Source organism: Nilaparvata lugens, chromosome 2 (assembly GCF_014356525.2).
Source record: "Nilaparvata lugens isolate BPH chromosome 2, ASM1435652v1, whole genome shotgun sequence".
Classification (NCBI taxonomy): domain Eukaryota; kingdom Metazoa; phylum Arthropoda; class Insecta; order Hemiptera; family Delphacidae; genus Nilaparvata; species Nilaparvata lugens.
The window spans coordinates 57,053,932-57,075,759 of NC_052505.1; the positions used below are offsets into that span (position 1 = coordinate 57,053,932).

Below are 21,828 nucleotides of genomic sequence, written 5' to 3' on the forward strand. Positions count from 1 at the left end.
CAGAATTTGCACTGAATGGGTGCCACGAGACAGGACCAGGAGCAGAGGATGGCCACCAATATGATGGAGGGAGCTGTGCCAAAGAGTAGGAGATGCTTGGGCAACCACTGCACAAGACAGGCAACTTTGGAGTAAAATAGTGGAGAAGTTATAAATTATTATAGCAATCTAGAAGAAGCCAGACAATGATTACAAGACAAATTTAAATACAAATTGTAAATCTGTAAATATTTGAAAATTTTTGCCAACCAAAATTACCTCATAAAGAGAGGCTTTTGTTCAATTAATGAATGTGAAAAAAGTTTTCATTATTATTATTTTTTTATTTCGAAGCACTGAGGGCCCCTTAATAACTTTTCAATTGAACTTATGTGTCGATTTTTACAATTATGATGACGATCCGGATTCATTTCGATGTCCTAGGCCTTTCTGGTGGGTGCTGTTGTCTTCTCCAATGAGAATATTTAAATATAGTGACTCATGTCATACTACGACCTTACTGAGTCTCATGAAATTAATATTTAAATATTCAACTTTAGATTTCTAAAACATACAATTATTTTGAAAGGGATCTTGTGCTCTATAAATTGGTGGCTGTTCCCGGTGACCTCTGGCAAGCAAGTGGGTTTACATCTACCCCTATCCTGTTCACGACCATACTTCCATAATTTTTGAATTTGCATAATTATAATTTAAATATCCACTCTGATTGGTGCTATCCCTAGCCTCACTACTTCACAATGATATGATTCAATATAGTTCGTGCTAATCTGCTAGGTTACTGCATAAAGAGCAAATATACTATTTTCAATTATCCATTTTTATCTGTTACATTAACTGGGTACTGTGTAGTTTACAAATTCTCATCATTTATATAATAAACAATGTATCTTTTTGAATTAACTCGCTTTTACCGCTGCTCAGTTATTGTACTTTGATTGGTGTATTCTAAAATTACAAATGTATTCATGTGCTGTGTAGGATATATCACATTCCCTTGATATTTTTATTTATTTTTTACATTTTGTCCATGCTCATATGGAATAATAGATATTTTTGTATTTTCTGAAACGTTTTTTCTTTTACATTGACATGCCATGCTTGTTACTAACCCTCTGATCACATTTTGAGTGAATGCTGTTTGTATGCAACTAAATTTGCCACAGGTGTCTGGCTAATTCTCAATTTATACGGCTTGACCAATTATTTAGATTGCCGACTTGTAAGTACCAAAGAACCTAACCTCAAAAATTATTATTTTATATTATTGAATGAAGAACAATAATATATTCTTTTCCATTTGGCTGTTCAAAACTGTAGCCTGGATACCCATTATTATCTAATCTCGAGGTTGTTGAAATTATATCTAGCGATAGCAATACAGCTGTTTGCTTGAGACCCATAAATTCTTCTCATTTAGTGATTTTGAAGATTATTCAAAATATCTCTTTCATAAACGCCCCCGAATTTGAATTCGAAAATATTTTGAGAATTAACAATGTTTTTCATACAAATTCTTCCTCCTACACATAAACATAACCTAAAAATAACTGCTGAAAACATTATCATAACTTTTACTACAACGTGCAGACTCTTTCTGCATATGCCCCCCCCCCCATTTCTCATCACTACAATAACATTTCCCTTCATACAAACATAAAAAAAGCCTTAATATAACATCCAAACTCCACTTCTTTTCTTCTCTACATTAATACAACATTTTCAAATCTGCCGCTCAGCAGTGATACCAACTGACTTCATCACAACATCAGCATCTGTCTTCTCATACAATAAATTTCTTTCAAAATATATTCAGGTAATGCTATTTGGCTCATACATTAATAGGTATAATAGGTCTCGCTCATTCTAATGACATTTTCTAGATACAGGTACAATTTTCGCTATGCTATATTCTTTGGTCTTTGGTTCTACAACTTGAGGTAACTAGATTCGCTTGAAGGCTTCAGTGACTACATATAATAATAATAATAATAATAATAATAATACATATAAAACATCTAAATAAATATATATAAACATTGATTGATACAATAAATGACAGAAATCACTTTGGGAACAATTCGCTCAACATTGACATATGTTCAACTGGGCTACATGCTTTTGATTTGGTTGGCATTGGTAATCTACTGAACATCTTTTCCACTTTCATTAAGTCACCCTTTATCATCATTCGTTTCCAGTTAACCTAACTTTCGCAATTTTTCACATTTGAAGGTAATTATCTCACTTTATTCCAATTATTCTAGCTTGTGGCCTTTTTTAATTGATAAATAGGAAGAAAACCTAAATCACGGAACATTGGCTGTGGCTACAAACTTATATATCATGGTACTAGAGCACAAAATGGAGTTGGGATTGTTGTGGATAGGGATCTCCAGGAAAGGGTGGTAGAAGTGGAAAGAGTCAGTGAAAGATTGATGTCTATTAAATTTGCTTTGGACAATCAATGCTGCATGAATGTCATAAGTGCTTATGCACCCCAAGCAGGTTGTACAAACGCTGAAAAAGACACATTCTGGGAAGAGATAAACGATCTTTTATGTGCCATACCTTCCAATGAAACACGTATGTCTGTGGGGATCTGAACGGACATGTAGGGCAGACCACAACAGTCTATAACAGGATACATGGAAATTATGGCTATGGAAAGGTTAATACAGAAGGCGAAAAAATTCTTGAGTTTGCATCAGCACACAATCTAGCGTTAATTAATACTTTTTTCACCAAGCAGCAGCAGCACCTTATTACTTACAGAAGTGGAAATGTGGCATCGCAGATTGACTTCATAATGACCAATAGAGAAAAGTTGAAAACATGTAGAGACTGCAAAGTCATACCAGGAGAGCCTCTCACCGCCCAGCATCGAATCCTAGTGGCTGAATTTATCATGTCAAGCCCATTCAAGGCCAAAAAGGTTAGGACTCCAAAGATACGCTGGCAGAAGCTTAATAGTGATGAGGGTAGGGATTTTCTCTAAAAATGAACCACTACATTCAATCAAAGACACAGTATGAAGAAGTCAATACCATCTGGAGCGAAGCACAAGAGTTCTGTCTTGATACAGCAAGAAAGTGTCTGGGAGTTTCTAAAGGAGCTGTACAGAATGACAAAGATACCAGATGGTGGAATCCAGAGATTGATATTATTCTGAAAGAGAAAAAGCTTCTTTTTAAAAGGTGGCAAGGCAGCAAGACACAAGAAGATAGAGAAAAATTTAAGCTCGAGTATAAACTGGCCAAGAAAGCTGCAAAAAGGGCTGTTGCACAGGCAAAGGCCGCTTCAGAGCAAGATTTCTACACAAAGATCGAGACCACCAAGGATTCAAAATTGATATTCAAGACTGCCAAGCAGAGGCACAACAACTGTCAAGACATCAGAATGGTCAATTTATAAAGAATGAGGAAGGTCAGCTTCTCACCAAAGATGAGGACATAAGGAAAAGGTGGAAAGAATATTATTGTCATCTCCTCAATGAAGAATTTCCAATTGAGACACTGCAATCTGAACTGCCGACAATGGGGCCAATTCCGTCCATTTCAGAGGAGGAGGTAAGGGTAGCTCTCCATGAAATGGCCACAAACAAAGCTGTGGGGCCAGATGAGATCCCAGTGGAAGTGTGGAAAATGCTGAATGACACAGGGGTGAAATTTATTACTGGGGTCTTCAATGCGGTGCTCAGTGAAGGAATCCAGATGAATGGAGGAGAAGCTACATTGTACCATTCTATAAGAAAAAGGTGACGTTCGTTTGTGTAAAATTTCAGAGCAGTGAAACTCATCTCTCATACATTTAAAATTGGGAAAGAGTGATGAACAGACGCCTGCTGGGAGTAACATCGGTGACAGAAAATCAATGTGGCTTTGTTAGTGGTAGGTCCACTACTGATGCAGTGCACTCTGTCAGAATCCTTATGGAAAAACACAGAGAAAATAAAGCAGACTTGCATTTAGTGTTCATTGACCTAGAGAAGGCATTTGATAGAGTGCCAAGAGATTTAATCTGGCAAGCATTGAGAGCACAAGGAGTCCCAGAGTACTATGTAAACGTGGTAAGAGATATGTATCATGGAGCTAAAACAAAGGTCAGGAGCCCGGCTGGAATTGGTGAGGAGTTTAGTGTGGAAGTTGGGGTTCATCAAGGTTCAGCCTGAGCCCACTCCTCTTCAACCTTGTCATGGACTACCTCACTAGAGAAATTCAGCATCCACCACCTTGGGACATTCTTTATGCGGATGACATTGTTCTCATAAGAAAAACGCCAGAAGAATTACAACAGTCTCTTGATCTGTGGCGTAACAGCCTGGAAGCAGCTGGCCTAAGAATTAGCAGAGAGAAGACGGTCTATATGCACTGCAGCTTTGGTGACAATGATGATCAGGCGCAGGCACACATACAATTGCAAGGTACTCCACTCCCAATAGTTACTCAATGCAAATATTTAGGCTCCATAATCAGCCATGATGGAAGCATAGATGCTGACATCTCAAGCCGAATAAACACAGGTTGGATTAAATGGAGAGAGCTAACTGGGGTACTTTGCGACAAAAGAATGCCTGTGCCCATCAAGGGAAAAGTGTATAAAGCTGCAGTGCGACCAGCAATGCTATATGGAAGTGAGTGTTGGCCCCTGAAAAAACAGCAAGAAGATAGACTCCATTCCGCTGAAATGAAAATGCTGAGATGGGCAGGGGGTGTGACTAGACTGGACCACATTCGGAACACACATGTTCGGGGCAGTTTCCGGGTGGCACCAGTCTATGAGAAGATAATGGAAGGAAGGTTGCGCTGGTATGGACATGTAAATAGACGTTCACCCAATCACATGACAAGGAAGGTACTTGATATGGAGACACAGCCGAGGGGCAGAGGCAGACCCCGTCTCACATGGCTAGGTTTAGTTCATAGAAAATATGAAGCAGTTGGACCTGACAAATCAGACGACCCAGGATCGTTCGAACTGGAGACTGAGATCAAGGAGAGCCGACCCCAAATAATGGGAAAAAGGCAAGGAGGAAGAAGAAGAAGAAGAAATAGGAAGAAAACAAATAATTCTGGACTATTCTCTGATTTGTTGCAGGTTTCTATCAGCTTGGGCAGAATAAATGTGAATTTGGTGACATGAGGTGAAGATCCAATATTGAATTTATTTAGGTAGGTCACTATTTGGCTGATAAAATTGTTTTTTATTTGCTTTCTTATCATATTTGCTTCAAATTCGATGAGAATGCTTGTAAAATTTTTGTAGTTATCTGGTTTCTTCTTGTGTTAGTTGCTGCTTGTGGATAATTGATGTGGGCGGTTAGGTTATCTGCTATCCATTTGCTATTGATAGATGAGGCCGTCCTATTGATAATTTTTCCTTCATGAATTTGAAACCCGGTATCATGTATACTTCTTCAAATAACTCCTTGCTCCTTAATTAATGATTTCTTCAAATTGATCCAAAGCTTTCCATCTATTTTATTTCAAACATTTAAACATTTAACATTTAAACATTTAAACATTTCAACATTTAAACATTTAAACATTTAAACATTTGAACATTTGAACATTTGAACATTTGAACATTTAAACATTTAAACATTTAAACATTTGAACATTTAAACATTTGAACATTTAAACATTCAAACATTTAAACATTTGAACATTTCAACATTAAAACATTTACACATTTGAACATTTGAACATTTGAACATTTAAACATTCAAACATTTAAACATTTAAACATTTAAACATTTGAACATTTGAACATTTGAACATTTGAACATTTAAACATTCAAACATTTAAACATTTAACATTTAAACATTTGAACATTTAAACATTTGAACATTTAAACATTTAACATTTAAACATTTCAACATTTAAACATTTAACATTTAAACATTAAACATTTAAACATTTAAACATTTAAACATTAAACATTTAAACTTTAAACATTTAAACATTTCAACATTTAAACATTAAACATTTAAACATTCAAACATTTAAACATTTAAACATTTGAACATTTTAACATTTAAACATTTGAACATTTAAACATTTAAACATTTAAACATTGTAAAATATCGGAATTTGGGTAGATAAAAATCCCTAACCGAAATAGTAATAGGTCTGAAATAAAGTAACTGGCTAATATCGCCAAATAGATAACAATTAAGATTAGATAGCATCAGCTTGTTCTGGCTAAACGGTACAAAAACCTAAAAAGGATTTTGAAAGAATTTGTTGCTAATAAATATATTATTATATAAAATATTTTGAAGATTGAGGTTAGGTATATGCATTCAGGGATCGGCGACCTAAAGATCGACCAAATCGAGCAACGTAGAATCTGACCAAAACCCCTTGGCAGAGCTCTATTGCAACAAAACAGTATGCAATGTGAAAGAACACATGATCACGTGGCTAACTATTAGGTGGCATGAAACAAATATTAGTATATAGAATATTAGCTAGCATGTAGAGAGCATAAGTAAAAAACCAAATAAAAATAATTAAGTGTATTCAGGAAATAGGAGGTACCAGGCGCATGAATACTGAATCAAATTTGCATGCACCAATAGCACAACGGCAGTTAATAGGCGGCAATTGTAGGCCAATTCAAAAATATTTCTATATATTTATATAAATGTTCTGGATTTATGTTAAATTATTGTATAGTCTATGTTATAGATATGGCCCGAAGGCAAAGAAATTATTAAACGCACAACCTAAGTAATAATTTGATATTTTTTGTACGATCTATTTGAACCTAAATGGCGGAGGACTAAGATATTCAAATTTTATGTTAATTTGAAAGTCGGAAATAAGATTTGTAAAATTGAGAAAGGAGAACCATCACTCGCCAGCCAAATGCCACCATGAGAGGACCCTAAATATTTTAGAGCGTAATACCTTGCTAATAAATTGTAAAAGTTAAAGTTAGATCAAATTATTAAATTTCTTAAAAGACTTTGTGATGCTCTTGTAAAGCAGAAGTCATTTTCAATTTCAAATAATTTTATAACCCCTTGGAAGAGACGATTCCGGCTACCATATTCCAGGACCACCAGGAGTTGGATCGACATCGGCGGCTTATAAGAAGATTTTCGACACGTGAGTGATAAATATTGAATTAGTGATGGGCGCCCTAGTGCTTCGAATCTATCTAATGATCAAAGCTAGCTCGTCGAAAGGGTTTTTATTATAAATTAAGAATTTAATAAGAAAAATACTTGCGCAAGTAAAATTAGTATTAAAGGTATTTTATTGAAGGAAAATATAGATCAATACATTTCAGAAAATTCTATTGAATCAAAGAAGTATAAAATCTAGGCTATTAAAACACATTCATATGATCTTTAATATTTGCGATATAATTTGCGATAGTTTGTTATAGCTCTAATTCACTAGATGAATTGCTCTACCTATTCCATCAGGTGCCGAATCTTGCACCCTGAGATAAAAATATATATTCAATATAGAGAAATCTACTAAGTACTAGAGAATTCAATATATATATTTGGATTATTAGTTGACAATTTATCAAGTGGATCTCAAAGAACCTATTTTTTAATTGAATTGTCCAAGTCGACAAGTATTAGCAAGCGCATATCGCAGCTACATGCAAAAGGATGCATATGATTTTAAGATAAAGGCACATGGTAATGATTCGTGCCATAAATCTAGAGTATAAAGTTTAGCCTGTGATATTTTAATGATTTCAATTATTGTTCTATTTTTATTTTATATTATATTTTTATCGCTCTTTATATATTTTTGCCTCGATCTATTTTTGCATTATTTGTTTAATATATGTATCAAAATGTTTATGGTGTGCAATTTATTTTAATTCCTCAACACTATAGTATAAGTATCATATTTATATATATTTATTTTTTAATGAATTACAAGAGTTATAGGGGAAGCTCATACCTGGGCCTATAAAGATTTTATGAGACTGAATTCTATTAAAAAACCACGACCTAACTATATAATTATATCAAATATTCATGCTCTACCGACTGATGCCAAGCAGGAGGCTAATCGTTATTTAAATATAAAGAATAACGTGACATAAAACATGTCGCCCAACGTGATAGGCCACGGATACGGCATAAAACATGCCGTACCAACGTGGGACTGATGATGAGAGCCGAGCTCATTGAATAATTATTTGAAATTAAGTCAATAACCATATTGAAAATTATAGATAACTTATACGAGTATTGAGGAAAACAGGCGAAGTAAAATTTGTATTACTTTTTGGGGAATCAATAGCTTTAAATAAAGAGAAATTATATGTTTTAAAGAAAATTTTATATTATTGTTATTGTAAAAAATATATGTTATAGAGAGAGATTATATTTTATAAGCCTAAACTGCTATTACTTTCTAGTCAAGAATATATTATGTATTTAAGCCGGTTGGAAAATAAGTCACAGTCTGTAAACTAGTCAAGAATTAAAACTAAACATTGGGGGCGCTAAAGCATCATAAAAAACTTAAGTATAAATACCTTGTCTTTGAGTATCCAAACACTTTGCACATAACTGTTTCACTGTAAGTCCCGGTTTGTGTCTCTTTTTTAAGCATTTTCGCTTATTATTTATCACTTTTTAATTAGCATTTATCATATTTGACACAATGAATCACACTCCCGCAAACTCTGACGTTTCATATATGTACGGCGGTTGCACAGATCCCACTTTGTCGACTCCAGGCACATCAAACCCCACCATGGTAGATGCCAATACGCCACGAGAAAGGGAACCAGGAAGTGTCGGGTCGATAGTCTTCGATCCACAAGGTCTGCAACCTCTATCATCCACTCGAATCGACGCCGCTGACACACCATTGAATCAACGGATAGCAGAGATCAACTTTGAAGGGGGCGAGGAGCAGCCTGCAGAACCCGCATCTCCAGAGGCCGAGTCACACCTGAGCAAACAAAGTCTATTTTCAGTCACAGAGCTAGATCCGTTTCAAAAGGTAATAATGGAACAAACTAGCAGTATGTTCAATATTATGTTACAAAACACAATGGATAATATGATGCAGGAGATTAAAAAAGAGAATGCTGCAATAAAAGAGGCAAATAAACAAACAGTGGAACAGGGCATGAAAGAGACAGCAGGCGCTATAAAATCAGTAGAACGACGGTTGGATAATATTGAGGCTAAAGTAGAGAATCATAGGGAAGAATTAAAAGCAATGATAAATCTACAGAAAGAAAGTCAGGATAAAGTTACGGCAGGATTATCGGAAAGGTTGGATACGGTTACCTGTGAACTCAACGAAAGGATAGATAACCTAACCACACAAATCACTACACCCATTCAGGATATAACAAATAACATTAAGGCCGATTGCCATCAAGAAATCCACAAACAAATTACCGTTGCCAATCAAAATTTAACAACTACAGTTGACAAAAATATTAACAGTATTAAAGAAATACAAAATAAACAGATTAATATGTCCACAAAAATGAACCAACTGCAAGGTAGCATCAATCAAAATACAGAAACCTGTAAAGCTTTAAACGGAACTCTACTAATTCAAAAATCCACTCTGACTCAATTAAATCAAGAAATAAACGCTAATAAAATTACACATAATAGTCAATGGCAGATGGCACAGGAAAAAATAACAGCATTAGAAAATCATATTCAACAACGACCTCAAGGGATTCAAACAGATAACATCAACTCACATAGTATATTGCAAGGACTGGGCAAATTTGATAATACTGATCGCCATTTGCAACCTCAACCATTCATTGATCAGATAAAATTAGTACAAACTCTTGCACCTACCTCTTGGAGCATGTGGCGTCTTCGTTTGACTAGTTTATTGATTGGCGAACCCCTGATGTTCTTTCGGAGTAGAGCCCATGAATTTACATCATTGGATGAGTTTGTAGCTGTCTTCCTGGAACAGTATTGGAGCAGAAGTAAACAGTTGGACGTGCTAGCGGACATTATATCATGCGATTTCAACCCTAACTTAGACGGTGCATGTACCACTTTCGTCACTGCCCTACAGTTTAAAAATTCTCAATTGAGCGAGCCCATTAACGAATCGGCATTAGCAAGTATTATTTTAAAGAAGCTACCGTATCAAGTTAGAATGGCACTCGCCACACAACCCATTACTGATTGCAAACAGCTGATAAATCATTTATATGGCATACAGTCTGTGATGGCAATATCAAACCACCGTTCAGACCAGAGATACACACAAAATCAACATAACTCAAAAATTAATCAGTATAACAGCCAAAATTATGAACCGGTATCATATGATCGCTACCGATCTGCCCCTCAATTTGAACGCCGCTATGAGCACAAGCAAAATGGTAACTGGAATAATGAAAAATTTCAAAATCGCACAACCAACCACTATACCCAGCAGAGCAACCGTAGGAATCACTATGATGGCCGTGATCGATTAAACTCAAATAATAATCACACTCAGAACAATTACAACAGAAATTACAAACCGCCACCTCAACAAGTAAGCACAAATTATACATTAGCGCATGCAATAGGATTGAATCAACAAAAAACCCGGAACCCAGCACCCAACGACCCGCCACCAGATATACAGAAAACTACAGCTAATAAACCATGACTATATGATACCCCCGATATAGCAAGCACAAGCTCAAATGAAACAAACCAAGAAAAGCAGGATATTTCAACGTCATACACCACATTCAGAAATGATTTACCGGAGACTTTGTTAGAAGAAACGGAAAAGGAAAGCAGGCTACCGGATATCCAAATGCAAGCGTATATCGATATCGAAATATATGGAATGAGGGTTCAAGCATTAGTAGATAGTGGTTCACAATGTAGCCTCATACAAACAGACATATTTCAACGTCTGAAAGAAAAAACAAAATTAGCTACTCTACCGTTAACCAACGTATATGTATCAGGTATCAGTCCAGGACGGCGAATACATATAACTACTCAATGCTTACTGGAAATAAATCTTCAACAACAACGATTCGCATATACATTTCTTGTATTACCTGTTTCCGGTCCGCACATAATAATAGGTACAGATTTTCTACAACACTTCCAGGCCTGTTTAAATTTCCAAACCTCGAAATTTCATGCATTTACCGAAACCGAAGCATACGAAGTTATAGTACCCCTTGATCTGAAGAAACGCACTGAAGGAATTGCTGAGGTACATTTCGCTCACTACATGGAAGGCGCGCCGAGGAAGTGGGGTATCCACGGAATGGAAAATGCTATGGAGTATATGGAGGTATTAAGCCTAACAACGAAGGACCGAACACCGTCAAGAGCCGATTCTAGTACCGAAGAATTGTTAGAGATACTGATAAACAGAATCCATCAACGTACCGATTGGCACCCTGACATCAGACAGGAAATAATTCAAGTATTCCGTAAAAATGCAGACGTTTTTTCCGAACAACCTGGTCTAGCTACTCACTTCGAATGTTCACTCAATGTTAAGCCACACGACACGTATTACCGCAAATCATACCCCATACCTTTCACCTATCGATCCGCCGCCATAGCAGAAATATCTCGCATGGAACAACTAGGAATTATAGAAGAATCCACAGCACCCTATAGTTTGCCGATTGTGTGTGTAGCAAAAAAGGATGGAACAGTAAGACTATGTCTGGATGCTCGCGCCTTGAACCGCATATTGGATGATGACCGAGAAGGACCAGACCAAATTGAACAAGTTATGCAAACTTTCCATGGCAAGACCATATATTCAACGGTAGATTTGAGCGCAGGATATTGGCAAGTCCAAGTAGCACCGGAATCGCGCGATTATTTATCCTTCCTGTTTAATGGACGCAATTATAGGTTCACTCGTTTAGCGTTTGGATTAAGAAATGCTATGGCTATATTCATACGATGTTTGAGACAGGCGCTAGGAGACGATATCAGAGACTACTGTACATTATACGTGGACGATGGATTAATAGCCTCACAGAATATACGTGAACATTGCCAGCATTTAGATATAGTATTTGATAGATTGATAAATTGCGGATTGAAACTCAAACTATCGAAGTGTGAATTTTTTGCGAGAGAAGTGAAATATCTAGGACACATAATCACACCTACTGGCATATCACAGGACCCGGACAAATTATTAGCCATCAGACAATTTCCATCACCAACCAACCGTAAACAATTACAAAAGTTTATTGGATTTTTACAATTCTACCGCCGTTTCAATAAACAAATGTCACACTACACTGCTCAACTCAGTCATATATTGTCTAGTACCAAGCCTTGGATTTGGACTAACAAAGAAGAGATCATATTCCAGCAACTAAAAGAAGCCTTCCTAAATTCCGTCGTGTTGAAACACCCTAACCTGAAGAAACCTTTTTTCTTGAATGTCGATGCCTCAGATTACGCGATAGGCGCAGAGATTTTCCAAGAAGATGATCAAGGAGAGAAAGGAGTGCTAGCATTTTTTAGTAAGACACTCAACCCAGCCCAGCGTCGTTATTCTGTGACCGAAAAAGAGTTGTTGAGTATTGTGGAAGTATGTATTAAATACCGGACATTGTTGCTCGGCAATAAGATATTTATCAATACCGACCACAAAGCCTTAACATTTTTCAAAACAGCCAAATTGAATCACAACCGCTTATCTAGATGGTTTCTTGCGCTTCAAGAATACGATATCGAATTGACCCATCTGCCAGGAAAGAAAAATCAGACCGCCGACTTTCTATCCAGGGAAATAGATGCTACATATTGTCAAGATACCAACCTGAAATGTTTCGCCGTAAAGAGTGGAGAAAGCATACCATATCCTCCCAACATCCAACCACGAATTCATACTGCCGTGTTAACCCCTGAAAGAATCCGTATCGCCCAATACGAAGACCCAAGACTGTCCCGGATCCGCGAATTGATGGAAGAAGGAGCTGCCGAACCGCCCGATTACCTGCGACAGTATACCCGCTACAAAGGATTTATGTTCCACCGACCGGCTAAAAATACTTACGACTGGCGCCTAATCATCCCCGCTAATATGGAAACAGATTTGATAAAAGAAGCTCACGAACGCATTGGACATTTTGGAACTACGAAGACCCTCCACCTACTAAAAGAAAGCTGTTATTTTAAAAGCATGCATAAAAAAGTGGCCAAAATAGTAAAAGCTTGCGATATATGCCAGAAAGCCAAATACCCGCGATACCATATCAGGGGCGAAATGAATCCCATTCTCCCCAGTGCACCATTGGAATTGATATCAGCGGATATATATGGTCCATTGCCCATGGCACAATACGGAAAAAAATACATATTCGTGCTTACATGTGTTTTTTCAAAATATACCATGCTATTTCCCATAGGTAAATTGACCGGAGAAGTTTTGGCCCGATGCATAACGGAAAGATGGACAAGTGAAGTAGGAAAGCCCAAACGAATCCTATCCGACAACGCAACCTATTTTTGTAGCAAGCAGTGGAAAGAAATACTTCACCTGGCTAATATTAAATGGTCGAGGACATCTCTTTACAGCCCCAGCGCTAATCCGGTAGAGCGACGTATGGCAGAGATCTCTCGTTTTATGCGGACGTACTGTAATGAAAAACACCAACAATGGGTTAGATATATACCATTTTTAGAAGAATGTTATAATAATAGTCTAAATGAAAGCACCGGTCGTACGCCTTACGAAATCATATTCGGTAAAAGGAACAATACATTTATCGAAAAATTAATTGATTTTCCAAGCTCAGAAGTGAACAAATTAACAAACCCTAATATCCATCATCTAGTAAGGTTAAAGCTAGAGCAGAAGGCAAATAGTAGAAAGAGATTTCACGACCGAGCATATAAAATATTTTCATATAACGTTGGAGATGAAGTTTTAGTAAAGAGCCACAGGTTATCAAATGCTTTGGAGAAAGTAACTCGCAAATTCTTTTTAATTTATTCAGGGCCATTCACTATCGTAGCCATATCGCAGCATAACACAGTCCAGTTACAAGAGAATGAGAATACGCACATTGTTTGGTGGGAAAATGTAGCCAATATTAAACCATATCACAGAATTTGAAATAAATACGATAAGTAATCAAAGAAAACACCACTATCAAGCCAATTACTAACCTTTCTTAATAAATTTAATATTGATGAGGCCACCTCGTGTCAACAAATCAGATTTTTCGTTTCCTTCCAACTATCAAAACCTGCAACAAGCAAGGGAGTAATTTTTGATTATGTAATTAAATTAGTTACATCAAATAAAAAAGGACACAAGCGGGGATAAAATATTTAAAATTTGTTAATTACCTTTAAAGAGGAAAAATGTAGAAATTAGGTTACTTGCAAGACTCGACAACCAGTTATGACGTAAGCAGTATGAAGATAGAGACAGCGACCAGCTGAGCAAAGCCACCTAAATCAAATATGTAACGTCTGTTAAACATATGATTATAAAAAAGTATTGTAACCCCAAAAATGTTATTTATTATTGTTATTTATTATATTTATCAATGTTAGTACATTTATTTATATGTTTTATATTTATTACCTTTAGTTATGCCATGTTTGTACCCTGAAAAAACCTAAAGTGAATGCTAGCTACCAAAAACCAAAGAGCCATTAGCAAAAGAAAAGTATTGTACCTGATGTATAGAAAATTATTTATATTAAGACCTAAGAAGAACTATAAAATATAAGCCCAGAAGTTTTGTACATCGAAATTATTGTCTGAAAAGAATCAATTGTGAGAATCAAGAAATGTGTGTAGTTAGGTTGGCGGCCCTGCGAGCGGCGAATTTAAAATTACTATGTTTAAGTGTTGTAAGGAGGAATGCGTCTAGAAGATTATATTTATGATATTTTATGTGTGTTGAGGAGGAGAATTTGTTATTGTATTTGATAGAGGTCTAAAGGAGATGCAGCAGATAGGTCTGCGAACTGTGATAAAAGTCTGAGAGTATAATTTATAAATAAAGTATGGTATATATCGATGTATTGAAGGGTGGATTTTCATTAAAAACATTGTGATTCTCAAATATTTTGAATTCAAATCCAGGGGCGCGTGTAAAATATCGGAATTTGGGTAGATAAAAATCCCTAACCGAAATAGTAATAGGTCTGAAATAAAGTAACTGGCTAATATCGCCAAATAGATAACAATTAAGATTAGATAGCATCAGCTTGTTCTGGCTAAACGGTACAAAAACCTAAAAAGGATTTGAAAGAATTTGTTGCTAATAAATATATTATTATATAAAATATTTTGAAGATTGAGGTTAGGTATATGCATTCAGGGATCGGCGACCTAAGATCGACCAAATCGAGCAACGTAGAATCTGACCAAAACCCCTTGGCAGAGCTCTATTGCAACAAAACAGTATGCAATGTGAAAGAACACATGATCACGTGGCTAACTATTAGGTAGCATGAAACAAATATTAGTATATAGAATATTAGCTAGCATGTAGAGAGCATAAGTAAAAAACCAAATAAAAATAATTAAGTGTATTCAGGAAATAGGAGGTACCAGGCGCATGAATACTGAATCAAATTTGCATGCACCAATAGCACAACGGCAGTTAATAGGCGGCAATTGTAGGCCAATTCAAAAATATTTCTATATATTTATATAAATGTTCTGGATTTATGTTAAATTATTGTATAGTCTATGTTATAGATATGGCCCGAAGGCAAAGAAATTATTAAACGCACAACCTAAGTAATAATTTGATATTTTTTGTACGATCTATTTGAACCTAAATGGCGGAGGACTAAGATATTCAAATTTTATGTTAATTTGAAAGTCGGAAATAAGATTTGTAAAATTGAGAAAGGAGAACCATCACTCGCCAGCCAAATGCCACCATGAGAGGACCCTAAATATTTTAGAGCGTAATACCTTGCTAATAAATTGTAAAAGTTAAAGTTAGATCAAATTATTAAATTTCTTAAAAGACTTTGTGATGCTCTTGTAAAGCAGAAGTCATTTTCAATTTCAAATAATTTATAACCCCTTGGAAGAGACGATTCCGGCTACCATATTCCAGGACCACCAGGAGTTGGATCGACATCGGCGGCTTATAAGAAGATTTTCGACACGTGAGTGATAAATATTGAATTAGTGATGGGCGCCCTAGTGCTTCGAATCTATCTAATGATCAAAGCTAGCTCGTCGAAAGGGTTTTTATTATAAATTAAGAATTTAATAAGAAAAATACTTGCGCAAGTAAAATTAGTATTAAAGGTATTTTATTGAAGGAAAAATAGATCAATACATTTCAGAAAATTCTATTGAATCAAAGAAGTATAAAATCTAGGCTATTAAAACATATTCATATGATCTTTAATTTTTGCAATATAATTTGCGATAGTTTGTTATAGCTCTAATTCACTAGATGAATGGCTCTACCTATTCCGTCAGGTGCCGAATCTTGCACCCTGAGATAAAATATATATTCAATACAAAGAAATCTACTAAGTACTAGAGAATTTAATATATATATATTTGGATTATTAGTTGCCAATTTATCAAGTTGATCTTAAAGAACCTATTTTTAATTGAATTGTCCAAGTCGACAAGTATTAGCAAGCGCATATCGCAGCTACATGCAAAAGGATGCATATGATTTTAAGATAAAGGCACATGGTAATGATTCGTGCCATAAATCTAGAGTATAAAGTTTAGCCTGTGATATTTTACTGATTTCAATTATTGTTCTATTTTTATTTTATATTATATTTTTATCGCTCTTTATATATTTTTGCCTCGATCTATTTTTGCATTATTTGTTTAATATATGTATCAAAATGTTTATGGTGTGCAATTTATTTTAATTCCTCAACACTATAGTATAAGTATCATATTTATATATATTTATTTTTTAATGAATTACAAGAGTTATAGGGGAAGCTCATACCTGGGCCTATAAAGATTTTATGAGACTGAATCCTATTAAAAAACCACGACCTAATTATATAATTATATCAAATATTCATGCTCTACCGACTGATGCCAAGCAGGAGGCTAATCGTTATTTAAATATAAAGAATAACGTGACAACATTCAAACATTTAAACATTTAACATTTAAACATTCAAACATTCAACATTCAAACATTTAACATTTAAACATTTGAACATTTAAACATTTAAACATTAAACATTTAAACATTTGAACATTTGAATATTCAAACATTTAAACATTTGAACATTTAACATTTAAACATTTAACATTTAAACATTTAAACATTCAAACATTCAAACATTCAAACATTTAAACATTCAAACATTTAAACATTTAAACATTTAACATTTAAACATTTAAACATTTAAAATTTAAACATTTAAACATTTAAACATTCAAACATTTGAACATTAAACATTTAACATTTAAACATTAAACATTTAAACATTTAAACATTTAAACATTTAAACATTTAAACATTTAAACATTTAAACATTTAAACATTTAAACATTTAACATTTAAACATTTAAACATTTAACATTTAAACATTTAAACATTTAAAACATTTAAACATTTGAACATTAAACATTTAAACATTTAAACATTTAACATTTAAACATTTAACATTTGAACACTTAAACATTAAAACATTTAAACATTTTAACATCCTCCTTCTTCTAGAGAGAGAGAGAGGGAGAGGTTCTTCTCCTTCTAAGGAGCGGCGCAGGGGGCAGTAGTGGTGCGGCAGGAGCGGAGGAGGTGGGGGGTATGTAGGATTAGTGCGATGGGGAGGGGGGGGGGAAAACTCGTAAAAAATCATTCTAAAATGGCACTCTCAGTCTACTGTACAAATGTTTGAATGTTTAAATGTTTTAATGTTCAAATGTTTAAACGTTTAAATGTTTAAATGTTTAAATGTTTAAATGTTTAAATGTTTAAATGTTTAAATGTTTAAATGTTTAAATGTTTAAATGTTTAAATGTTTAAATGTTTAAATGTTTGAATGTTTAAATGTTTAAATGTTTGTGTAATAGAATTGGACTCAACACGAGCTTTATTCGACATTAAATATGTGTCTTAGTAACAGAGATAACAGATTATAAATATTACAGCTGTTTTATCATCACAATCTTCCTCCCTTAATATCAATCGGCACTCGTGGGGTATGGGGCGAGCTGGCGAAGTGAGACTGTTGATTCTCTGCCGTCGTTGTGGCGAACAAACGCATATTCAGGGTTACTCTCGATTAATTCAACTTTTTCAACTTGCGATTCTTGTTTTGAGTTTTTTGTCATCTTCTTCAACCATACTGGTCCAGGTGTCAATAGCCAGGTTGGTAATGGTTTTCCATTACTTGAGTTTCTTGCATGTAAAAACATCCGCTCATGTGGTGTGCAGTTGGTGCTTGTGCATAATAGGGAACGAATAGAGTTAAGGGCATCGGGGAGAACTTGTTCCCAGTGACTGTTGTTCAAACCTCTCGATTTTAGGGCTAGCATCACACTTTTCCATATAACTCCATTGTACCGTTCGACTTGCCCATTACCGGCTGGATTATAGGGCGATGTTCTGCTGCTGGCAATTCCTTTTGATAGTAGGAAATTTTTCAAAGCTGATGACATAAACGATGTTCCTCTATCGGAATGTATGTAAGACGGTACACCAAAAAGAGAGAATAGTGATGTAAGGTGTTTTATTACTGTATTAGTAGTCATGTCAGGACAGGGGAAGGCAAATGGGAATCTGGAATATTCGTCTATAAGAACTAAAATATACTTGTTCCTTGAACTTGATTGTAGTGGGCCTTTGAAATCCATATTAAGACGTTCAAATGGTCGAGTTGCTTTGATAAGGCGGCCAGTTCCTTTGGCATAGCGTGGTTTCATTTCAGAACATGTAATACATTTGGAACATACTTCTTTTACATCATCTATTGAATATGGTAAGTTCTTTGTTTTGGTCCAATGATGGAGTCGAGTAACTCCTGGATGACACAGGTCCTCATGAATTTTTATCAGTTTCTTTATATCTGTATGGCATCCAACAGTGGCACAGACTCTTGATAGTGTATCTGCTGGTATATTCTCTTTTCCAACTCTATAAATTATATTGAACTTATATTCTGACAATTCAAGGCGCCATCGTTGGATTTTGTCATTCTTAATCTTGCTGGTTTGTTTATTACTAAACATGAATGAAACTGATTTCTGGTCTGTGATAAGTGTAAATTCTCGTCCAAGTAAGAAATGTCGCCATTTCCTGATTGATTCCACAATGGCATAAGCTTCTTTTTCCACTGCAGAGTGCCTAGTTTCAGATGTGGAAAGAGTTCTTGAGAAAAACGCCACTGGTCTCTCATTCTGTGTTAATACTGCTCCAATAGCGTAATCTGAGGCATCAGTTTCCAAAGTGAACGGGACTTTTTCATCAATGTGCACTAGAACTGCAGATCCTATTTCTTTCTTTAATGATTCAAATATATTTCTGCATTCTTCATTCAACGGGAAGTGAGTATTATGCACAAGTGGATGGATCTTTTTTGAAAATTCTTTTATCCATTTGGAGTAGTGTGCAAGCATTCCAAGGACACGCTTCAATTCTTTCTGATTTTTTGGAGCTGGTAAGTCAAGGAGTGGTTTCAATCGATCTGGATCGGGCTTAATCATACCCTGACCAATTTCGAATCCCAGAAAGGTTAAATTCTCCATAGATATTTTACACTTTTCTTCATTAATCGTGAGGCCATATTTTTCTGTTGCTCTCCAGAAATTTTCTAAATTTTCATCATGTTCTTCTTGGGTCCTTCCGCATACAATAATATCATCTAAATAGGCATAACATGATGTCAAATTTTCTTGTTCTATGATTTGATCAATCACTTTCTGGAAAGCAGCTACTCCATTCGTGACTCCGAACGGAATTCTTTTGAATTGATACAGTTTGTGTCCAACTTCAAATGCGGTGAAATGCCTTTCCTCAGGCAAGATTGGTATCTGGTGATAGGCAGATTTCAGGTCAATAGATGAGAATATTTTATATTGCGCTACCTTATTGACTAATTCTTCCATTAGTGGTAGTGGATAGGCATCCAAATTCGTGAATTTGTTGATGGTCTGTGAATAGTCAATCACCATACGTTTCTTTTGGTTCTCTCTTGAAGTAACAAATGCTTGAGCTCTCCAAGAAGAATGACTATTTTCTATAATATCAGCATCTTTAAGCCGTTTGACTTCATTCATCATAAACAAGTAATCCTCTTCTGAATGTCGTCTCGATTTAGTTATTATAGGCCGACAGTCCGGTTGAAGATCACGAAACAATGAGACAGGTTCTACTGTAGCTTGGGCTAGAGCACACTTTTTAATTTCATAAGTAGGCCTTCTTGCGTCATTGTCTTCATTCAGTTGTAGTGCTGCTTTAGATCCACCGAAATCAAAAGTGATGGATGAAAAGTTCTTTAGAAAATCGTGTCCCAAAATTACACTAGCGCAACATTTGTTCAATACGATCAAAGGAAAATCATTATATTCTTCGTTCTGGAAATATATTTCACTCAAAGCGCACTCAGTTGTTTTAGTGTTGCAGGCACTTGAAGCAAATGTAATCAAATTGGAATATGGCATAGTTTTCATCTTCGATTGTACTACTAGTTTCTTATCTATAAAACTTGCTGTGCTCCCAGTGTCTAATAGTGCCAATGTATCTATTCCATTAACACGTATAGGAACAAGACATTTTGAGAGGTCAGTGCTGGTATTTGCTGCTGAAATTACTGTGGCAGATACCATTTGGTTTTTTTTATCGTTTCGTGCTCTGCATACTTTTGAAAAATGGCCTATTCGATTACAAGTTAGGCATGGTTGTCCTTTTGCTGGGCATTGGCTATTATCAGTATGATTATTATAGCCACAAAATCTGCATTGAATCTTCTTTTGGTAAGAATTACGGACTAAAGTCGTTTTCTCGGTATTTTTATTCTCGTTTGCTAGGACTGTGTTAACATATTCTGAACTGGTTTCGTATTCTTTAGCAATGTTTTCAGCATTCTCTAACATTCGTGCTTGTGAGATAGCGTCTTGCAAAGTTAGCGATTTCATTTCGAAAAGATGTTGTCTGATTTTCGATGATTCTAATCCGGAGATGAACGCGTCTCGGATATATTCACTTTTGTTATCGTCAGCCGTGACTGCTTGAAAGTTACATGGTAAACTTAGCCGTTTTAGTTTATTATAGAATTGATCAATTGATTCTCTATGGGTTTGTTTTGCTTTAGATAAGCAGTAACGTGCATGTACTACATTTTGAGGTTTTATAAAGCTTTCTTCAAGAGTTGTTATAGCTTCTTCAAATGATATACAATTGCAAATACTTTCAAAAATATTCGGTGACACATAATTGATCAAAACATTCAATTCATCCTTTTTCGGGATTGAACTGTTTTTTAAGAAGTTTGAAAATGTTACCTTCCAATGTCTCCACGTTTTCGGTGCTTCATCTGAATCTTGGTCAATCGATAAAACTGTTGGTTTCAGTATTTTTCCAAGCATTTGGTTTTGCGAATCGTTTTCTCCTTCACTGACTAAATCTTGACGTTTACTCGTTTTTCTTTTCAGACCCATTTATTTTATTTTAAATGTCGAATAAATTGTAATAGAATTGGACTCAACACGAGCTTTATTCGACATTAAATATGTGTCTTAGTAACAGAGATAACAGATTATAAATATTACAGCTGTTTTATCATCACAGTTTGAATGTTTAAATGTTCGAATGTTTAAATGTTTAAATGTTTAAATGTTCGAATGTTTAAATGTTCAAATGTTAAATGTTTAAATGTTTAAATGTTTAAA

At 35.2% G+C, this 21,828-nt stretch overlaps 1 protein-coding gene across 1 annotated transcript; it reads left to right on the forward strand.

Moving 5' to 3' along the window:
• The first annotated feature begins 3,536 nt into the window (after nt 1-3,536).
• LOC120349649 lies at nt 3,537-5,122 on the forward strand. The gene is made up of 3 exons (XM_039420129.1): nt 3,537-3,736; nt 4,161-5,024; nt 5,098-5,122. The coding sequence occupies exons 1-3, from the start codon at nt 3,537-3,539 to the stop codon at nt 5,120-5,122; spliced, it is 1,089 nt and encodes a 362-aa protein (XP_039276063.1).
• Nucleotides 5,123-21,828: the final 16,706 nt, after the last annotated feature.

What these genes read in the sequence shown, in the direction of transcription:
- LOC120349649 (XM_039420129.1), top strand. Translation starts at nt 3,537, where the DNA reads ATGGGGCCAATTCCGTCCATTTCAGAGGAGGAGGTAAGGGTAGCTCTC. An exon ending in AATGGAGGAGAAGCTACATT is followed by an intron (nt 3,737 to 4,160) that starts GTACCATTCTAT and finishes GGGTTCATCAAG; the next exon opens with GTTCAGCCTGAGCCCACTCC. An exon ending in CCCCAAATAATGGGAAAAAG is followed by an intron (nt 5,025 to 5,097) that starts GCAAGGAGGAAG and finishes GATTTGTTGCAG; the next exon opens with GTTTCTATCAGCTTGGGCAG.